This window comes from Lepisosteus oculatus, chromosome 12 (assembly GCF_040954835.1).
Source record: "Lepisosteus oculatus isolate fLepOcu1 chromosome 12, fLepOcu1.hap2, whole genome shotgun sequence".
Classification (NCBI taxonomy): domain Eukaryota; kingdom Metazoa; phylum Chordata; class Actinopteri; order Semionotiformes; family Lepisosteidae; genus Lepisosteus; species Lepisosteus oculatus.
Genome location: NC_090707.1, coordinates 32,329,105 through 32,350,986, shown reverse-complemented (window position 1 = coordinate 32,350,986; position 21,882 = coordinate 32,329,105). Strand labels below are relative to the sequence as shown.

At 41.4% G+C, this 21,882-nt stretch overlaps 1 protein-coding gene across 1 annotated transcript; it reads right to left on the bottom strand.

Moving 5' to 3' along the window:
* Positions 1-2,624: 2,624 nt before the first annotated feature.
* On the bottom strand, positions 2,625-21,258 carry cyp27c1 (cytochrome P450, family 27, subfamily C, polypeptide 1). Its single transcript, XM_006636795.3, has 9 exons — positions 20,864-21,258; positions 17,483-17,673; positions 15,969-16,168; positions 15,191-15,400; positions 14,094-14,257; positions 11,656-11,822; positions 10,354-10,432; positions 9,226-9,429; positions 2,625-6,626 (listed from the first exon to the last, which is right to left on the bottom strand). The coding sequence occupies exons 1-9, from the start codon at positions 21,173-21,175 to the stop codon at positions 6,510-6,512; spliced, it is 1,644 nt and encodes a 547-aa protein (XP_006636858.3). The 5' UTR covers positions 21,176-21,258; the 3' UTR covers positions 2,625-6,509.
* Positions 21,259-21,882: the final 624 nt, after the last annotated feature.

Below are 21,882 nucleotides of genomic sequence, written 5' to 3'. Positions count from 1 at the left end.
AAGTCCATCTATTATTATAAGTGATAAATTCCTCCCTTGCTCCTTGTTAATATTTACCTTTTAAACACATATGGTGCTTTTTTGCAATGCCTAAATAATACAAGAAATAGATACCCTTTCCACAGAGAACACCCCGATCAATTGGTTAACAATACATTTACATTTGGGATATCTATATGCCAGCACACAGATGTATTTTAACCCATTTATCTCTTTGGTAGCAATTCAGAATAAAGCTCCAAAATTAAGGGCTTGCAAATGCTTTATAATAAGGGAATAAAAAGGATTAATAGTTTTTTGAAAATGAACTAAATATTAATTAAGGATCCACAGTAGTGTTCTTATGTCTTTCTTAACTTTGATATTCATGCTTTGTAAAAATATTTTTAACGGAATAAACACAGAATCACAGATTATAAAGGATGAACAGAATATTAAGAGATGTCAGCTTCTCTTTTGCTAAACTTGAAATCTGCACTCTATACCAGAGCAACACAAACCGTCTGTGGCTCACCTGAAGTGCATTATAGAACACCTTTTGAACACATTGAAAGCATACTGTAACTAACTCGAAGATCACACTTAATGGCAAAAAAAAAACTATTGATTTGTTCCGTTTAAAAAAAAACTTTACAAAGCCTAAAAATCAAAGTGAACAAAGGCACAGGTACACTTCCATAAATCCTTTAATAATACTTAGTTCATTTTCAATAAACTATGAATTCTTTTTAGTTCGTTATTAATAAATCATTGAAAAAGCCTTATTCTAAAGCGCTACGATTTCTTTTCAGTGTTGCTTTGAACACGTTCATGTTTGGAAGGAAAACCAGCTTCCCTTATAGCCAGTAGATGGCGCTTTAGTGCAAGGGGAAGTAGAGAGGAGCACATCCAGGTCTGGGAACTGCCTTGTTAGAAAATATCATGATGGAAAATATAGATTCTACGGTGCAAATGAAAAATATCCACTTTACATTATGTCACCTAATGGCTATGGGTATTGCCTTTTCTTGATCCACACCCATCATATGCTGTTACTGCTGTAGGAAAGCAGATGCCACGTAATTTGTGTGGTGGTTTGAAGTTTGTACAATGCATGTGCGATGGTTCCTCCTCACAACTTTATGCAACTATTTGCTTGGGACAGAGATCCACAGAAAGGAAAAATAAACCAGACAGCCTGGAGGAGAAAGAGAAAAAAAGAGCAGAATCTGTTTACGTTGACTTACATGTGATCTATAAATATGTGATTCAGTTCTGTCACCTTTTTTATCAATGGGATCTATGTTAGTAATTTTCCTGTTAATGAGTATCACCTACGACGTGTATTTTCCTAATGACCTGTGAATGACATGTCTTGTTTCCTAAAATTGAGAGAACACCATGAGGCCCAGGGGGATACATCTCTAATTATTTCCCTTTCGCCCACCTGATCTGGTACAGCCATGATAACATATGTTATCATCCCTCTACTCACTCACAGCTACAAAGCCCACAACCACAAGCAGAGGAGGAGAAAGTGTATGAAGACGTCTCTGTCCCATCCACCTTAACAGCCAATCACATTTTAACATGTCACAGGCCCTACTGGAGGGTTGGCACCAACCGAAGGACAGCACCACATATCTGCATGTGCCCTGCAGGCCCAATCTGACTAATTCCACCCTACCCATGGCAGCACTTAGAACTCTGGGCACTGTCACGCCCTCTGCAGCCAGAGGACGCTCCTACTCTGTCCTGTCCCTAGTTTCCTATCCTTTGCTCTCCTTCCGGTCTCTCTCTCTCTATATATATATTTCTGGGTCACTTATTCTGCTTCGCTCAGCATTGACGTACGGATGTCCTGAGACCCCCCTTGCACCAGGTCGCCGCTCCGTCCATGACCTGAGAGCATAGGTTTCTATACGGCACTCCAGAACTCCTTGCACTGCTGAGCCCGGCCTAACCCCCCGTTCCGCTGCTTCGCATGGGGTCTTTTTCGCTCTCCTGCCTCTCGACGGTTTGTCCCTTCCAACATCCGTGACAGACAAGGCCTCTTAGGGAAACCCAGTTACAGTCGGCTAGTAACATGACCCTGGCTCGCATCTGTCATCATAGAGCTCAATATGCTCTCAGGTGAGGGCCTTTACTGAGTAACAAAAGTGCCTAACTGGATTATTTTAAGTTCACCTAATATGTGAATCATTTCTCCTTGTTCTGTGACATCTGAGATAATATTTTTCGATATTTTTACATGTAGGAGGCTAAGGAAATATAGCCGACTAGGAATAACAACACCCGCGAATTCATGTACTGAAAGGACGATGGAGTGTTTCAGTCAAAATTTGGTTTAACCCAGCTTACATCCTGGTTGGAGGTGGGATGCAGAAAGATGTATGCAAAGGAGAGAAGGGGATAAAGGGATATGGTATGGATAATGTTTTAGGTGAGGAAAAGATGTCAGGAGTGATTGAGAATTACCGACAGCTGAGTCTCATCGAACTTGGCTGTTGTCATTCCTCCTGAACTTTTGTTATAAACTGCGTATTATAGAGAGGGGGATAATCAATCATTAAAATAAATACTCATAGCCCCAGAATTGTAAAAGATATGCCAAGAATATGCCCACGTGATTGATTTACTGTAGTTTGAGGCACCAGAGTTCTTTATTCTTTAGCACAGCTGTTACATCAGTTGTTGACCAGATACACTGCAGAAAAATAGCAAAAAAAGTTTAATTTTCCATACACTATATACCACAAACATTTTTTTAGATGCACAAGATATTTCAGAATGTGTAAAAAGTAGTTTGATAAAAGATCTAAATATTTCAAGTTTTCACATTTGTATGCAGTGCTGCATACTAGTATGTTTTACAAAGTGAGCAATACAAAATGTACAAGAAAACACATTTTAAAATAAAGTAAATAAAGAAACTATGAGCATTAAGGCTAACAAGCGGACTCAAATCTATGCATTCAACATGTTTTACCTTTACTAAGCGTTACTACAATTTAGAAAAAGCAGAATAGTTTGAGGCAGGTTCTCAATGGGCAAGTTTGCATGTGTGATCTTTCACATATTAATGGGCATTGAGCAAGAGAAAAAGTCATGAAAAAAACTCATTTTCAAGCAAAGATTTGGGAAAATGCTTGTTAAACATACTGTTAGTACACCATCTTACTAAGGTAAACCAATTTACATCAAAACATTAAAGAATATTTAAGTATAATACATTGTTAAATGTAAGCAAAGACTACAGATTGCAGCAGCTCATTTAATTTAGCATTTGCAGTAGTTTAGCAGACTAAAATAGTTGGTAACCCACATCTTTTTTCCGAATTCAAAAGGACTATGTATTTGCTAATGTTATTATTAAATATACTGTCATTAATAGGGGGTTATGAACATGGAGAATGTGAGAAATAGGCAGATTAATCAATACTTAAAATAATCATAACCCCTAAACTGTAAAGATTGTGTCAAGAATATACCTGATTGGTCGGTATAAATAAAGGAACTTGAGTTCTTTGTTCTCTAGCAGGGTTTTGATGAAAAGAGTAATAAATCAGACACGTTGGGTTAAGCAAATGTTTATTGATACCTACGATACACACACTAAACACACAACATACAAGTTACACTATTTACAAAGAAGGCATCTCAAAGACATGTTCCAACCAGAAAAAACCCAGCCTGCTACTGGTATTCAAATCCTATGCAACACCTAACAGGCCCCAAAATAGAGATAAACCTGCCTTTGGACCAAACAGTACACAACTTCGAGTTACATCTCTCTCTCCATAAACCCTGAAGCTACCAAATAAATGGGAACCTACTGTATCTCCCTATTCCAAAAATCCTTCCATTAACCAGGAGAGATTGTTTTTAACCTAGGGATTCTCTAGAGAGGAAAACAGAGTTTCCTATAAGCAACAGAATGGCAAACTCTCTTAACTCTGGTTTTAAGGCAATAAGAACAAGAACCCCCTGCCTGTGAGTCTTTTTGTTCTTTCTCCCATGTCCTTCTCTCTCCCTCCCCGCCAGCCTGTACTATCCCAATTCCTGGGCTTTTGAGGATCCTTAATCATTTACCCAGAATTTAATTGACCAAGGTAAACAAGAAAATTCTTTTGATCGCTGTCTCTCATACCCAATACAACTTGGTAATCAGTTCCTTTCTTGTTCAGATGCCCCTGATAACCATAACTTTGACTCTAGCCAGATGTTAGCTATTGCCTCTATATTCTTAAGATGCCTTAAGAGCCAGTTCCAATAACTGTAACAATACCATTGACTGAAGCGTACAATGTTTCATTTTTAACCTCTTTTCAAAAATATTAAAATATTACCCAGATCATCTTAAAAGATTCAACCACTTCCCTCATTTTCACTTACCTGTGGTGGCAATATGAACAAAAACATAATCTATGTCCAATTAAGACAGAACCTTAAAAATTCTATATTTGGGTTTTAAAATTTTCAGCATTTGGAGTCACTTGATCAGCCTTTAAAATAGGTTATTGTAAGTAATAATAATAATAATAATAATAATAATAATAATAATAATAATAATAATAATAATAATAATAATAATTGCTTACACTTATATAGCGCTTTTTCTGGACACTCCACTCAAAGCGCTTTACAGGTAATGGGGTCTCCCCTCCACCACCACCAATGTGCAGCCCCACCTGGATGATGTGACGGCAACCATAATGCGCCAGAACGCTCACCACACATCAGCTATTATGGGGAGGAGAGCAGAGAGTAATGAAGCCAATTCATAGATGGGGATTATTAGGAGACCATGATTGGTTAGGGCCAATGGGAAATTTGGCCAGGACACCGGGGTTACACCCCTACTCTTTTCGAGAAACGCCCTGGGATTTTTAATGACCACAGAGAGTCAGGACCTCGGTTTTACGTCTCATCCGAAGGACGGCACCTGTTTACAGTATAGTGTTAGTGTTAATAGTGCATTAGGACCCACGTGGACCACAGGGTGAGCACCCCCTGCTGGCCCTACTAACACCTCTTCCAGCAGCAACCTTAGTAGTTCCCAGGAGGTCTCACATCCAGGTACTGACCAGGCTCACACCTGCTTAGCTTCAGTGGGTTGCCAGTTGTGAGTTGCAGAGTGATATGGCTGCTGGCAATAAATAATCTTTCCCAAAACGACCATCCCATATACGTTTGAAAATCAGTCTAGATAACAGCATTAGCCACCTCTATTAGCCACCTCTTTTTCCTTTTCAGCTCATACACTGATGTACTGTAGCTTCCCACTGCATGCAAATGTAAACGTTACTCCCTCTCCATTTTCCCTTAATAGCACAGTGTTTAGGGAAAGAGCAGACATTCAAAAGAAAATCTGTTTAAATGCCAAAGGGTCGATTTCAATTTCACAAAAAAACTAATTTCCCCAAGCAATGTAAACCAAGGTTATGGTTTGGCAGTTGAGACAAAAAATAAATGATCAGAACTGAATAAAAACTTACCAAGGCAACAGGTTACAGAAATACCACAGAATACATTTTCATTCAGTTTAGATAAGAATGAGGGCAGAAGTCTTCCCAGTACTAAATAAGGATAGGAATCTTGGTAGGATTGAATGGACACCACAATATTAAGGTCCTGCTACATTCAGAACGTCTATATTTTAACATTCTTTGAGCCCTTCTACTATATAACCCCCAAAGAGCTTCCCAAAATTCAGAGCTTTTTTTAAACTCTAAATGTTTGTGTTCTGTGAACTCTAGGAGAAACAAAACACCAATCTCAAACTGCAGATTTAAAATCTGGATTCAGTGCACATCAGTGCTACAGTGCCTACTTGGTCTTGAAGCTGTTATACTTTTGTTAGAATTAATGTGAATACTGTGGTCGTTTGCTCCTTTTTAATAAAGGAGTCATTCAATTTTTAAAACCACAAAATCACAACGAAGGCCTTGGTCCTTTGAGAATTTCATTTCATTCTAATTTCTTTAGAAGTACCGTACCTTTAAGTCACTTAGTAAAGTGTACTTTCTTGGTTTTCACATTAGTATCTAAATTGTCTAAAAATGTGAAAAAAATAAAGCAGTTTTGTTAATGTAACTGTATGTTTATAGTTCATCTTCACTATTTCCGCACGTGTTAAATCAACCAAGGATTACGAAGACTTTAAAAGACTTACAAACTGGAAAAATAAAAACTCTGCTCTGTTTGTTGTATAGTGTCAATTATACAACCTGTTATAGCAGCAGAGTCTTCTACAAGCTGAGATACAGAAAGTATATAATAAAGTCTGTTTGGAACGGACCTCTCTCTACATGGATTTGTGAATAAAAGAGAAGGTCGCTCTCCGAGACTCTTAAAGCTCTCCATGGCTCCTAAAGAACCACCAGGAAGCATCTGGCTGTAAAACCTTTGACCACCTGATTTCTGCCAATTTGAAAAGTGCTGAGAAGAGGTCATGTCCACCTATGTCGATCCACGAAGGGCTTGGAGAAAGCCACAAATCTTCTCCACCGATATGAATGTTCCTGTTGCTATTGCCTGTCGACAAACCTGACGTTGATAGGGGCTGCAGGCGTCAGTAGGCCATGAGTCTTGGCAGTAACCGTTTTGGTATATGGCGACTCCTCGATCCGGAACTTTTGGAGCAGCTGAAAGCACAAGGATGACAGGGGGAAAAAAAATCTGTATTGTGCCAATTTTCAGTTTCCTTAGAAAGGGTTTTAGTGTCGTACATGCTTAGCGAAAAAATCCATTTAATTATTAAACAAATCAAGATATTGTCTCTAGTGCAAACCACCGTCTTTTTCAAAACAGTGCCAGTTTTTGTGAAATGTTATTTGGTCTTATTTAGGTCCATACTGCCCATTTTTTGTTGGTTTTGTTTTATATGTCTCTCGTTAATCCCCCCCCCCAAAAAAAAGACTTAAAAAAATCCTGTGGTACAATTAGTAAGAGCCGGAGAATCAAACCAAGTGTCCTGGATAAAATCCAGTCTAGCCAAACTAAAGTTCAGCTGGTGAAACAATTTCTCATTGCTCCACCTGTTCTGCTGTAGTAAAGAACAGCAGTTCTATAGTGAAGCTGCTGGTACAAGGAGTTATTATAAAGAAGGGGTATCTCCTCTGTCAAGTGCTTCAGAACCCTTTGGAATGAATAATAAGTAAGTGGACATTCTTAGCAGTAGTACTATTATACTGGAAGAGTAAGTTATTTAAGTATATTTCTAATCAATGTCTTTGCTTCATGCACAATACCAATGTGGCACCATTAGTGCTGGGCGATATTTCGATAATGATAATTATCGCAATATAATTTTCCTTGATATAATTCTAACAAAAGTTCGATATATATGTTTATACTTTGCGCATGATATGCGCATGCCCACAAAATAGTGTGCGAGTGCGCGTGCGTGTTGCAGACCGGGCAGCTAACGTGGTGTTGTTTACCCACACGGTGGTGGCTGACAGGACTGTAGTTAAGAGTGGAGAAATGAGCGACACTGAAGCAAATGTAGTGCTGCCAACGACCAGCTCGAAGGACGATGACATCGTCAACAGAAAAAGTCATTCAACTTCGCTAATTTGGAAATATTTTGGCTTTTTACGATCAGACATAAAACAGAGCACTTTAAACTTTGCAGTCTGTCTGAGCCATCTTCTATGTGTGTTTTATCACACTGCAGTATTTAATTTTTCTATTAAGATATTTATTTTGTAAATTTTACTCATGCATATTTTGACATAAAAAAGGCTTGAATACTCTCTACCTCAGATTTGTTTAATGTTTCTGCTGTTTGGCAAGTGTTTGTTGTGTTCTTAAAATGAAGAGTTGTTTAATTTACCAATGAACTGTCTGGTTTCTTCAACTTTCACTCAGGAGAAAAAAATCTGCCTTTAAACTTGAAAGAAATAATGATTTGACATTTATCGTGATAATTATCGATATCGACTGATATGAACATTTTTATCGTGAGAATGTTTTTGGCCATATCGCCCAGCCCTAGGTACAATTGACTTGTGAACTGCAATGCTATTTTTATATTTTGGGGATTAGAAAGAACCAGCATTGATGAGTGCCTGTCAAACCACAATAAAAGTAAGGTGCACAGTAACTTGTAAATTGGAGATTTGACATCTAAAATAGACAATTTCCAGGTATGCGCAGCGCTGCGTTCCGTGATGTGGAACAAGGCAACAAAACGTGACACGTTGGAACCTTATTACATTCCAAGGAAGCAGGCCCCCAATTCCGAGATGGTTTGGCCTTACTTGTTAAGCGGATCACATTGGAACATTTCTTTAGTGAAATGTCTGCCGCGCCAGCTGTACGTACTCGCCCGTACATCACAGTCATGACAGCGACTAGTGAGCAGAAGGGCCACATCACTTTCTGCAGTCCCTTCTGAAGTGGAAATCTAATAAGTAAATTGATTCTTAAAATGTAGAGAGGTTTGCAAAAAACATATTGGTGCTTTTAGAAAATATATTTCAAGGATGTAATTGCTGTGCTACAGTACGTGCAGAATTTTAGAAAACAGTGCGTTAACAAAGTACAGTTTAGGTTACTTTAGAAGACAATGTACCAAAACAATATATGCTGTCTGGGTCATTAGAATTAGCCGAAAGTAACTGATAAGCTTTGAATAACAAATTTAGTGCTTCTTCTCTCGCTTTATGATGTAATCTGTTTTGTCTTAGGGAAAGGGGAAGTTTTAGAAGGGACAAAGCGCTGAGCTTTTTTACAGCGCAACGTCTTATAAAAACCCTGTACTGCTTGTAACAAATTGAGTCTCTGATTGCACTTTGCAAAGTGGGCTCCCAATATTGCAATATTGAAATAAAGACCTTATTCAGGTGAGAACTCTCTCTTGTGGCTTCCTTGATAGGCAAATTTCCTCGACACTTCCCTTTGCCGGTGGCGAGACCAGGGCTTTCCAACGACACGGCGACTTACAGTACTTTCACAAAGTTCTCCATTTTACCAAAAATGTGCAAAATCTTTCAGTGACGCCACCAAATTCACTTTGTTACCGAGATGGAATACCGGATCTGAGAAATTGGGATGGCAGGTCCCCTTTCATCCTCCCTTCTTAGATTAGCAACAGCACAAAGTCAAGCAAAATGGCACTTCCCACTGTCTTCCAGCCAGTACAAGCTACGTAGATGCTAGTCAGTGAGCTGCAAGAACTTGACTTGACTGTCTCCATGGCAACAGCCCAGTCACGGCCTTTCTGGTGCTGCCTCTCACCTGAGCGAGCGCAAGATGCATCTCCAGCTCGGCAATCCTCTTGCCTATACAGCTGCGAATTCCGTAGCCGAAGGGGATGGAACCGAAGTTGTCCACGTGGTCGCTGCTGTCCTTCCGCACCCAGCGCGCGGGATGGAACTCGGTGGAAGAGGGAAAGCATTCGGCATCCAGCGAAGTGGAGTAGTGGCACAAGGCCAGCTGGGTCTGGGAGCCAGAGAGAAAGGGCTTATGTTAATCAGGGATTCTTTGGGCGCCAGTACTACGACTGCTGATAATATAATAATTAATAATTGCTTACACTTATATAGCGCTTTTCTGGACACTCCACTCAAAGCGCTTTACAGGTAATGGGGACTCCCCTCCACCACCACCAATGTGCAGCCCCCACCTGGATGATGCGACGGCAGCCATAGTGTGTCAGAACGCTCACCATACACCAGCTATCAGTGGGGAGGAGAGCAGAGTAATGAAGCCAATTGATAGATGGGGATTATTAGGAGGCCATGATTGGTAAGGGCCAATGGGAAATTTGGCCAGGACGCCGGGGTTACACCCCTACTCTTTTCGAGAAACGCCCTGGGATTTTTAATGACCAAAGAGAGTCAGGACCTCAGTTTTACGTCTCATCCGAAGGACGGCACCTGTTTACAGTATAGTGTCCCCGTCACTATAGTGGGGCATTAGGACCCACATGGACCGCAGGGTGAGCGCCCCCTGCTGGCCCCACTAACACCTCTTCCAGCAGCAACCTTAGTTTGCCCCGGTTTGGGCTGTTCATAAATGAAGAGAGCTGGCCTGTGCCCTCAGCCATGCCTTGCGCAGTACTAGACTCCTGCTTGCCGTGACCCTGATCAGGACAAGCAGCTTTCGGATATTAAATGGATGGAAATACATTTTTAAACATCCCGTCACAAACATGATGTCAATTCACTTTATTCCATGACCCATACAGCATAGAGAGGGAGCATCTCTACTCTCGGATTTCCCTTTTTTTTTGGGGGGGGGGGGGGGGGGGTGGGGGGGGGAACGTTTTATTCATGTTCAGTTTGGTAAAGAAAAACAGAAATGAAGAGCTGAAAATAATCACTTTCCTGCAGTTTCTGTCCACATTTTAAAACCTTAACTCACCCCTTTGGGAATGTGGTAGCCTCCTACCACCAGGTCCTGCTGGGTCACCCTCCCATTACCGGGCAGGACTGGGAACAGCCTGCAGAGAAAAACTAGGTGTTAAACACCACCACGAGTATGATCTCCGAACACTTGTAGCAGTCGACTGAGATTAATTTCCCACCATCCAAAGCTTTGGAGCACATCCAAAGACTGGACCTATAAAACTAGACTTAAAAATACAGCCTCCAATGTTAAATGAAATATTTCTATTCAAATTGCACTGTATAATCCAAGTTGATAGTCCAAAAACCAATGGACAACTGAATTCAAAACAATTTACCATACTACAGATTTTTTTAAAGGAAGTGTATTCGAGCAATTGAGAGTTACAATGCATTAGCCTTCTTCATATAAATAGGATTCTGTTTAATTAATTGATTTTGCCATTTCTTTACACACCTTGGAACAGTACAGACCTATGCAAAATTATATTGAATTAAAAGACTAGTCAAAAATGAAGCAAGGAAATCCAAACCATATGTAAACTTCTGATTCATGACTGCGTAGATTTAAAATGCACTGCGATAAGCCTATTTATCGCCCTGAATTGTGTACATTACACAGTAGGGTCCAGTGTAAAAGGTGAACCAACCAAATGACCTCTAAAACTACCTTAGAATTAACTGGACTGAATGATTTGGGAATTCAACAGAATTGAGATTTAAAATCGGATGAGCACATGTGTATTATTTATCACCATTAAAATAACAGAGGTGACATGAACTTAGCCAATTCCACATAAATAAATAAAAAACCCATCTGAATTAATAGGGATGTTTAAAACATTTCTTACAGGATCAGCTCCTTTTCTCAGTTCACAAATATAGAAGGGCCATTTGAAAATAGACTTAGTACGATCAGTCAACATTGGCTCCACCAGGCAGTTCTGTACACACGGCTCTGTGGTAAAATAGGAAGATTTCTTCCTTTTTTCCCCCTCAACAGTTTGAAATATTTCAGTGTTGCACCACCGTGTTTGTCTCTTCACAGTAAAGAGAACATTTTCAGCTTGTAATCTCTTCACCCACTCTTAAAAAAAATAAGAAAAATAAACATTTTCTACCAAACTGGCCACTCAGATACCGTATTTAATAAATAATCTGCAGCATTTAAAAGGGAATCTCAATAAATAACTGGATTTTATGTCAATGTCCCTAATTTATCAATGAACAACATAAATAAACATGTAAACATAAACAAATAAAATGCTAAAGGCACTAGGAAACAGAGGGTCTGAAGTTGAGTGGCCATAGCACAAACCTCAAAGTCTCTTTTACAAGTCCTCTGATGAGAGGCAGGCGGGTAATATCTTCGGCAACAGGCACCTGGTCATGTCCTAGGTTATTCACCACCTCTTCGTAAACAGCCTGCTGGACATGGGGGTGTTTGGCTAGCAGGTAGGTGCTCCAGGACAGTGTGAAGGACGTCTGAGGACGGAGACACATGGGAAGATCAGTCAGGGAAGACTGCATACAGGCCATATCCTGGGGTTTTAGAACCAGCAACTGCCTTGTCTTTAACCAAGAACTGCAAAAGATATTAACCATGAAATGATATGTTTAAAGTTGCGGTGGCAGGGTGGCACAGTGCTGGGGCCCTGGGTTCAATTCCTAGGACGCCACTTGTGTGGAGTTTGTGTGTTCTCCCCATGTTCATATAGGTTTCTTCCCTCTGTCCAAAAACAGTGATGGGTTAACTATCTTCGGGGAACATTGGCGCCCGGTGTCGAGCGTACATGTGTCCGTGCAATGTGGTAGACTGCCGGCCCACCCTGGGGGTACCCAGTCTTACACGTTTGCCAAATGGGCTCCAACCCCCTGCGACCCTAAATTGGAAGAAGTGGCTTTAGAAAACGGATCGGCTAATTCAACTTTCGGAAGATCCTTTATAAAGTTGGAAGCTTTCTGTGCTGAATTTATAAATTCGGTAAGAATAATAGGAAATATAGCCATGTTTCTACACACTGCTCCAGCCCGAAGAGGGGGATGGAGAGCTGGCAATGATAAATTCACTTTAATTATTGGTACCGGCCGTGGAGAGGGAGGGGAGAATGGATATTTTTTTAATATTATGTGTCGAGGGAAAGATTGTTTTTTCTTTGTTTTGAATTGGGGTTACGCCGAGAAACGTTTAAAATGAATAACTTGGTCATAAAGATGCACTTAATCCACCAAGATGTGTTAGCACCCCTAAGCACAGAAATAAGCTGCAATAAAGCACACAGAGTAGATGAGTAACACAGAAATGCACTTTTTAGATTACTGCTGTTCCCAATTCTGAATTCTAACTATACCAACTTAAACTGTGTGTGGTGGTGTGTTTGTGGAAGGTGGCTGCGTTACTTTCAATGTGGGTCACAATTTAAGCCAAAGTCACTGCACTCTTAAACCTAACTGACAATGTGGGACATCACCACAGAGGAAACCTTTTTTTTTCTAAACCATCATTTCTTTTAAATCTAAAATTGCCTACGGTTGAAATTTTTGGAACATTTTCTTCGTTGTTTGCAGTTCTATTTCCATACAACATGAAACAGTAAATACAAGCAGAAAGGTAGATCAATGGTAATTACCCATAAAAACAGGAACATGTTTTGCATTGATAAATTAGCACTAGGTATTGGACTGTAAAGCCACAGTATAAACATGCAATGACTTGTAATTAGAAGAAGCAACCTAAAAAGTTCACAATGAAATATCCCTGCTCTCACCTACAAAGTGATAAAAAAGTTAAATTGCAAGTGTATATAGTGAAGACAACAGGCTAGAAAAGAAATAAAAGGCAAAGTTATTCACTGAATGCATTCAGATATTTGGAATACAGCTCATGAAGCGCTAGACAAAAAAAATCCACTACACAATTCTCATCCTCTCTTTGACACACAACTTACAGCAGCAGGCAAGTTTGCTTTAAAAAAAAATGATAGCTCCAAATTCAAGGGTGTTTTAAAAAATGGTCTGGAACTTAAAATGGGAAAATCTGTTGACCTGAAACAAGTGTCGTATCAAATTGTTCTGACTTCAGTGGAGATAAAGCTTTTTTTTTTTGGCAGAATTATTAAGCAAACTAGTGCAACGAAATTTTCAGCATTCCTTCACCTTTGTACACTACAAAAATCAAACTAGCAAAAGTAAACTGTCTGAAGGCCAGTTTTCTGAACCCCTAGTTCTGTAAGCAGTCTCTTTGCATGATGCCAAGACATACCGATTGAAAGCCAAGCTTATCTTACCTTAAATGTTTAACTTAACATCACTTTATTAACCCTTTACAATTTCTTGCATTAGGAATAATCTCTTCGCATACCCCAGCTTGCTCTCCATGAGACACACAGTCAGGAAGAGAGCCTGGAGGCAGAGCAGTTGGGGTTAAGGGCCTTGCTTAACCCCAACAGAGTAGGATTCCTCTGCCAGCTGTGGGATTTGAACCAGCAACCCTCTAGCCACAGGCGCAGATCCTTAGCTACAGAGCCACCGTTCCGCCCCTAACTATAACGAGTCATCAATCCCATCTCTCTCTATAATGATCACGTTCGGCCTTTTACCAACAGCTGTGCTGTTTAAGCAGCGAGGGACGTGCAGAACAGCAGGGCAGAAAAATGTGCAGGATGAAACCGAGGGCCCAGACTGCTGTGAAATGGCCTCTGCAGGACCCTACAGATCCGAGTGCGTGTCTCGGTATGAGCCAGAGAGCTGTTATACCGTGTCAACTCCTGCCAGCAGCATCTCCGTCATGTTGGCATAGATCTCCTCCAGGGTCATCTCCTTGCCAACCAGTAGCTGCGTTAGCAGGCCTCCTTTAATCTCTTTGCCAGCGGCAAGCTGCGACTTTATTTCAGACAGTTTTTTGTCCACGTGAATCTGACCTGCGAAAGAGACAAAAGCCGCCATTGAAACCCCCTTGCCTCAGCTCCCGCGTTTGCCATTTTGTAATTCTCTAGGACAAAAAAAAAAAGATATCAGTTACTTTTAACCTCACTTGTCCCATAATGACCACAATGCATCAAGTGTGTCTAATAAAAATGAAATCTGGGCTCTCCAAGTTGTGATTTTCTCTGCTAAGAGGGAGTAATTAATTTGCCCAAGCCAGGAGTCTAGTTCTTAGGGTTTTTAAAAAAAAACATTAATCCAGTAAAATGTCCAACATCCTGCTTCTGCTTCACATTTATCCTTCAGGTTTATGTTTTTTTTCCCCTTAATAAAGTGCCTTCAGAATGCATAAAGGATGAACTCTTCCACCACTTCTGACCAGCCAAAGATTAACACACACTACTAGGCTACAGACTGCAAGGTGATATCACTGCCTGAAACACACAGATCACATTTCAAACTGTGTACTATGCATGTTTACAGCCGTTCCCACAATGCACTGCTTGATCTTTTTTAATAACACTATGGAAAAGCTCACAAAATTAGTCTATTTTAAAGAACAAAGATCAATGAAGTTAAAATGGAGTTCAAAAGATCTATCAGAACATTGTGATTTTATTCTTGAAAATGTATTTCTATCTATCCAAAGGTTATTCCACAATTTTCTCTTGCCACGACTTGTCCTATGATTAGGCCAGTGTCTTTAGTTTCACCAATATTTTGCACAGAATTGTAGATTCGCTCTAAATAAGCTGCAAGGAAGGAAGAAACAGTGTTTCAGCACCCGGTTTTACTCTGATGTTTTCAAACACCTTGAGAAAACGTCTGGAAGAAAAAGGTGGGTTTAAAATAAAAAAAGGATCTGGTGTGTAGTCTTGGTGCGGCCGGATTTTACACCGCTCAGCGATTTAATCCATCGAAATCCTTACTGAATTTGAAGAGGCCATCCCAGGACCTGCAGAACTCATTCCAGGGCTTGGGAATGATGGGGCGAAGCCACTTGGGAATGGCACCCGCATACATGGTGGTCTTGAACATGCTGAACATCAGGTGTAGGGCTGCAATGTACTCCAGACTCTGTTTAGGAATCTCCTCTTGCAGGCAGCCCAGTCTCGTCTCGTACAGAATACAGGCCACACCTGTAGGAGGTACACAATGGGGACAGAGCTTGCCTGGGTCAAACCTTTACCATCACAGCATGCAACAAACCTCAAGGAACTGCGAAATAGTCTAAAATGCCATATGTTATTTTATTCACACACAAAACTTTGGGTATTGTGATGAACCCAAATCAAGCCTGCTGAGGATTTCTTGTTTAAACTAAATCAGACAAGAGAAACTGGAATGTTGCCATGATTAAATTTGTTTGCTGCTTACATATTTATTAATAGTGTTTTTTGTGCAGTTAACTACGTTTCTTTCTAACCTACAGGGGACTAAATATTATACCGCGTTACACAGAAAAGGGAAAAAGGAGAAATTTATAAAAATGCAAATCAGAAACAGGTCTTAAAGGAGTGTCAGCATATTCTGAGTTTATACTTCTGATAAAAGTATTCTCTAATAGTGTGATCTATTCAGATGAACAAAAATTCAGTGTCAGAGCAATATTTTTGAAACATTAAAAAAAACTTGACAGCGTTCGGTTTGGCCGTTTAACTAGAGTTACTGCCCTCGGGCGACAACACGCAGGGCACTTGGTCTCACCTTCCATGGCGTACTTGAAATAGAGATCGTTCACATTCATCACGGTCTGCCCGGCGCCGTCCTGGCTGCGCAGAGCATGGATCCTCTTGATCAGGTCCGCCACCACCCCGTTGACGTCATCGGAGAAGACGGCGACATCTCGGGGACGCATGATCCTCTGCCGCAGAGCGCTGCGCATCTTCAGCCAGTCCTCACCCTCCCTGGGTCACACACACACACAAGTCCGCGAGAACGTCTGGATCTCCGTAAATCACAAGACTGACGAATCGTCGCAAGCTTTTCGGTCAAGACTTTTAAATTAGAGGTCATTTTTCAAAAAGTCATGGCATTTACCAAACCACTTTATACCTTACGGTGTCGCGGGAAGCCAAAGCCAGCAAGCAACCTTGCGCAAGGCAGGCTACCCCCTGGATGGGACGCCAGTCCAATATAGGGCAAGTGCAAGCCAATCATACATGGGGACAATTTGGAGGCCAAAGTAAAGGCCGAGGGGGTAAATATGCCCCGAACACCGGGATAATTGCTCTTATCGAGACATGCCCAGGGATCTTAAATGACTGCTGAGAGTCAGGACCTTGGTTTAATGTCTCCTCAGAAAGACGGCGCCCACTACAGTATAGTGTCCCCGCCACTATACCGGGGCATTAGAACCCACACAGACTGCAGGATGCGCACCCCCCACTGGTCCCACTAACACCACTTCCAGCAGCAACCATAGCTTCCCAGGAGGTCTCCAATCCAGGAACTGTCCAGGCTCAACCCTGCTTAGCTTCAGTGGGTAGCCAGTTGAGAGCTGCCGCCATTTTAGGGTGATACGGCTGCCGGCATTTTAAAAAAGTACATTTCCAAAACATCCTGAATTCTTTACTACGAATACTGTGGGAGGGGTTGAATCCACGTGCAGAACGGTGGATGATTTGATGCATGGCCTCGGACGTCAGATTACACTGTGCCACCAAGGAGCTTTGCCAGGCTCACATTAACACCATAACACTACCAAAAGGGCGACAGGAAAATGTGGCTGGAAAAAGTCAAGAAACTAAAATATCAAAGACCCTGGACAACAGTTCTGATACAGTACAGAGCTCGTTTTTTTTCAGAATGGAAAAGAAAACATGGTGGTGAGCATTGCCGTCTCAGAACGGGCGGGGGCCTGCGTTTTATTCGTGGGGTGCTGTATGTGTGGAGTTTTGTATGTTCTCCCCTCGTTCACATGGGTTTTCTCTAGGTACTCTAGTTTCCCCCCACCCCACCACAGTCCAAAGACATATTGGTAGGTGAACTGGTTTCAGGGAAAAACCAGCCCTGGTGTGAGTGGGGGGTGTTTTTGTCTATGATGAACTGGAACCCCTTTCGGGGGTACATCTGGCCTTGCACCCCTTGATTGCAAGGACAGGCTCCGGCATAAGGCCGTTAGAAAACAGATGGATGGAAAAGAAGACAAGGCTTCATTAAACCAGACAATCTGCCCCATGAGACAGCCCTGACCGCAGGTCCGATTTCTGGTTACTCACGCAGAAATGAGGCCGGTAGCCCGGCCCCTCATATCCCGATATTCTTTCCAGGATTCCATATTGGCTCTCTGAGGTGCCCGCCCTTCGGCCCTCAACACCTGAGCCACCATGTCCTTGTCTGCGACGGACACCACCAGCTGGGGGCCAAACCGGGACTTGAAGATCTTGCCATACTGATGCGTGTGTTTCAGCTGGAGAGAAGACAAACGCCCGACATTTGCCACTGGAATAGTGGGGAAAACCCGATACCGCCAGGTTAGAAGAGACAACTCGCTATCCCCTTTCGCCGACTTTATAAAAACAGCCAATAGCGCAGGGTTGGAAAAGAATCAAAATGTCCTATTTCCGTAGCGGGGAAATTAAAAACTGTTTTCTACCGGATGGCATTGCTGCCTTAAAGCACTGGGGCCCTGGGTTCAATTCTGGACCTGGGGTGCTGTCTGTTTGGAGTTTGTATGTTCTTCTTGTGTTTGTGTGGGTTTCCTCCCACAGTCTAAAGACATACTGGTAGGTTAATGGACTGGTTTCTGGTGCAAGGTGGGTTAGGAAAAAAGATGGATATGGATATATCCTTCAGGTCTGGACTAGGCAAGTATACACAGTTTTGGCCTGAGGCATTCGAAATCTGTGTGAATGCCTTGAGTCCCACTTAAAAATAACAGTTTTGAAAGACTCTCAAGGCAGCACTACCCAAGATATTAGAGCTGTATTAATGTGAGGTTTACAGCATGGGTTCCGAGAACCATCTCGAGCTACCTTGGTGAGGTAGCAGTAACTGGTCAAATCGTGTAATTTAACCACTGATATGAAGGTATATGTAGAAATAAATACCAAAAGTAAACAAACCTGTGGTATTAAGCCTTTCAGCTTAGCCACTCTGCAATATAGTCTCTGAAAAGAAATCCTCAGCACACAAAAGAGGCCTTCATTTATTTATTTACACCTTGATTCTGACTACATTTTCACCAGGATACTGAGCCGTGCAAAAGCATTCGCCTCCTTTTCAGTGTTGTTTCATTTCGCTGAATTACAAATTGATACAGCTTTTACAGTGACTATTTCAAAGAAAAAGGCAAATGACACAATCGGTTAAAATGGCCTCAGCCTGCACACAATAACAGTGGTTCACAAGTCCCTCAGTCGGGTAGTATATTTCAAGCAGAGAACAATAAAGACCAAGGAGCTTTCGCTGTATCTCAGGGATAATGTTACACAATGGGAAGACGAGGTCAGGAGAAGGGTAGAAAAAAACATGTATACTGAATATCCTTTTGAGTATGTAGATCGTTACCAAAGGTGTATCACACCACTCAGACAGCTTAGAGCAGAGGGAGATCACTGTGATTAAATGTCTACGAGACAAACACATTCCGGTCACTCCACAAAGCTGCCTTGAAAAAAACCGCCCTTTCCAGCATGGAGTTTGCTACAAAGTTTTTCAAGTGAAACTGCAAACAAGTGGTAAAAGGTTTTGTGGTAAAAAAATAGAACTTTTTGACCTAACAATAAAAAGGAACAAGTAATAGGTTTATTCCATGCTGAAAAGAGAAGAAAACACAACGTTTCGGCTGAAGAAGGCTCCACGGCCGAAACGTTGTTTTCTCTCTTCTCTTTTCAGCATGGAAAGAAATATATTACTTATTCCTTTGCTGACTACGCATGCTGACGCAGCTACCCACCTGAACTAACAGTAAAAAGGCTGACGATGTCAGATAAAAGCGATTACCTTTTAACTGTTAAGATCAAGGGCCAATTGGCTTTACAATACTTCATTAAAGATTTGTAGTAATTGTTAAGAGTTTGCGTAACTGTTGCTTGTTTTCGTTAACAGAACAAAATCGCAATCTCACGGGTCTGGCACTGGTCCAGTCTGCACTGCGTGCAGCATTTTATAACTGCGAGGGGTAAGGAGAACTTGAGCTACACGAGGGGTCATAGTAATAGTAAAAAGACAGCCCCCTTACCCACACAACTGACTAATAAGCGAATACCGGGCAGGGCCAAAGGAACCCATTTGTTAATTTAGAAATAAGGGGGCGTGTTCGATGGGGGAAATATGCACAGGGTCTCATCCTACCCACGTGTTTGAGGAGGACTGAGCAGATATCTGATCTGCCATTTATCTGTCGTGAAGAAAGTGTTCATTAAAAATCAAGACCTCACTGCTTGTCTGCACTGGTTTTATTCGCTAAAAAACTTTAGCTGCTAGATAAAGCCGCAACAATATATCTTTTTAAAAGTATTTGAAAAAAAAAACACATCCATAGCGGAGGATACAACCGAAATGTATTTTTTTAATATATGGTAACAGATAAAGAATCATTGTATTAGGACTCGTCTGCTTTCCAAAAAAAACGTTTATAATAGACAAGCGAATACACTCCTCACTTTTGACTTGTGTTGAATTGCGTAACGCTTGGAACAAACCCAACAGCTGGAACAGATATCTGAAAATGGGGTCTTTCCAAAAAGAATTTAAGCGTTTTCAAACGTGCAGCCCGTTTAAGTGGCATTGTGGCATTATTTTCATTTATAGCAAGCTGCAATGTACAAAACAAAGAGCGGTACGATTCCGCTTAAACACGATTGTATGATTATAAAAACTGGATTATAATAATATAAACTGGATTATAACATTAACATACATCTGATTAGAATTGAACCGGTTTTCCGTTTAAATTGTGCACGGATCACTTTTATGAAATAGATCATACGAACCGATCCGTAGACAAAAACGAAATATATTAATATTTACTAGCTTTCTGGCTCTACAGTTTTCTGCCCGAAAAGACATGCTACTTTACATAAAGGGTTGTGGGAGTCGGCAACAAATAGCGTCGAAGTTGTTAAAGAAGCTGTCGATTAGATCCTTGGCTCAATGTACTACTAAACGCTAAATAGGTCGAATGGGCTGTTATTTCAAATCTTTACTATGTGCTTGGAAATTGGAGAGCACCGTTGATGTAACCAACTATATTTTAATCCAAACTCTCGAGTGCCAAAAAAGGCAAAAGGCACAAATATGAATCCTGTGTACACTGCGTTAAAAGACTTTCAGAAAGCAGTCGGATTTTTTAAGTCCGTCTTCTTTTTTTTTTGCCAAACAATATATACAGGTTTTGGTAAGTAAAATATGCCCAGGCCAGTAAATTCAGTAAGGTAATGAATTACGTGTCTCTTTCACAGTGCCTCCTAGACTAGAATTTTAAAAAGAAACGCATGGAAAATAGGATTTTTAATTTAAAAAGAGTTGTTAAGCATCCTGAGAAAAAATTTAGAGTGTGCGTTTGAGAAGCATATCTGCCCAGTGCAATTCTAATATAATAGTAGCGTATTTTCATCATTCACATCCTGACAATCGCTTTTATACGTTAGACCTACCTGGATCTCGTGGATTCGACTGAACCCGTCCCGATAGAAAAACTCAATGAGGTTACTAATGGTGCTTGGTCCCGGCATTTCCCGCAGAGGCTTGACCCGAGTTTGTTTCTCGGCGGCGTCTTGAGGTGGGGTAAACATCTCTGGCAAGACCCTTTCGCCCGCAGCCGGCACTTCCAGCGACTGACTCGCTGACAACTTGGGAAGTTCGTGAAAACCGGCTGTCCGGAGCAAAAGATGAATGCTCTCTCGCTCCAGCGCCTTTTTTCTACCATAGGCGTGAAGCGCATTTTTCAAAAGCGACATTATTGTCATTAGAATGTTTCTTTGGCGAGTTTGAGATGAGCTTCTCTTTCTCCAGACGCTGGGATCTAACCTGCCCGAGAGATACTCGCGGTTCTCCCATCAACCTTTTTAAATGCAGGGAATAACGGGGGAGGGATCACGACATTTGTGGGCAGGGCTACAGCTCTCAGAATATTACTGTCTGCATGAAAAAAAGAAGTTGGCAGAAGATTTCGCAACGCAAACTAGATCTTGGCACTGGTCGAATAACACCGGATTAAAAAAAAAGACTTTTCCTGACTTTTCTTAGTCAGGAACCTTACATCTTATTAAAAAGCACCAATGTAGTCAAGTCAGAAGGAGATTGCTTAACAACGCGTTCTTTGGTTTGCTTTTACTGAAGTAAAAATTATCAATTGAATTGAAGGGACTCTAAAAACAGTTAAGACCAAGTAAACAACCATTCACCTGGGGCAGAGGTGAATTTCTTGCACCAGGAATTTGCCTTTTCACCTACCCCAGCTTGCCCTCCATGAGACACACAGGCACACAGATGGGTAGAGAGAAGCTTGGGGTCAGAGTTCAGGGTCAGCCATTTCTACGGTGCCCCTGGAGCAGTTGGGGTTAAGGGCCTTGCTCAGGGGCCCAACGAAGTAGGATTCCTCTGCCAGCCACGGGAGTTGAACCGGCAACCTTCCAGACACAGGTGCAGATCCTGAGCCACAGTGTCACACTCT

What these genes read in the sequence shown, in the direction of transcription:
- cyp27c1 (XM_006636795.3), bottom strand. Translation starts at nt 21,175, where the DNA reads ATGACAATAATGTCGCTTTTGAAAAATGCGCTTCACGCCTATGGTAGA. An exon ending in GGATGGCCTCTTCAAATTCA is followed by an intron (nt 14,258 to 15,190) that starts GTAAGGATTTCG and finishes TCTCTTTCGCAG; the next exon opens with GTCAGATTCACGTGGACAAA. An exon ending in TGCTGGCAGGAGTTGACACG is followed by an intron (nt 11,823 to 14,093) that starts GTATAACAGCTC and finishes CTCCGTCCTCAG; the next exon opens with ACGTCCTTCACACTGTCCTG.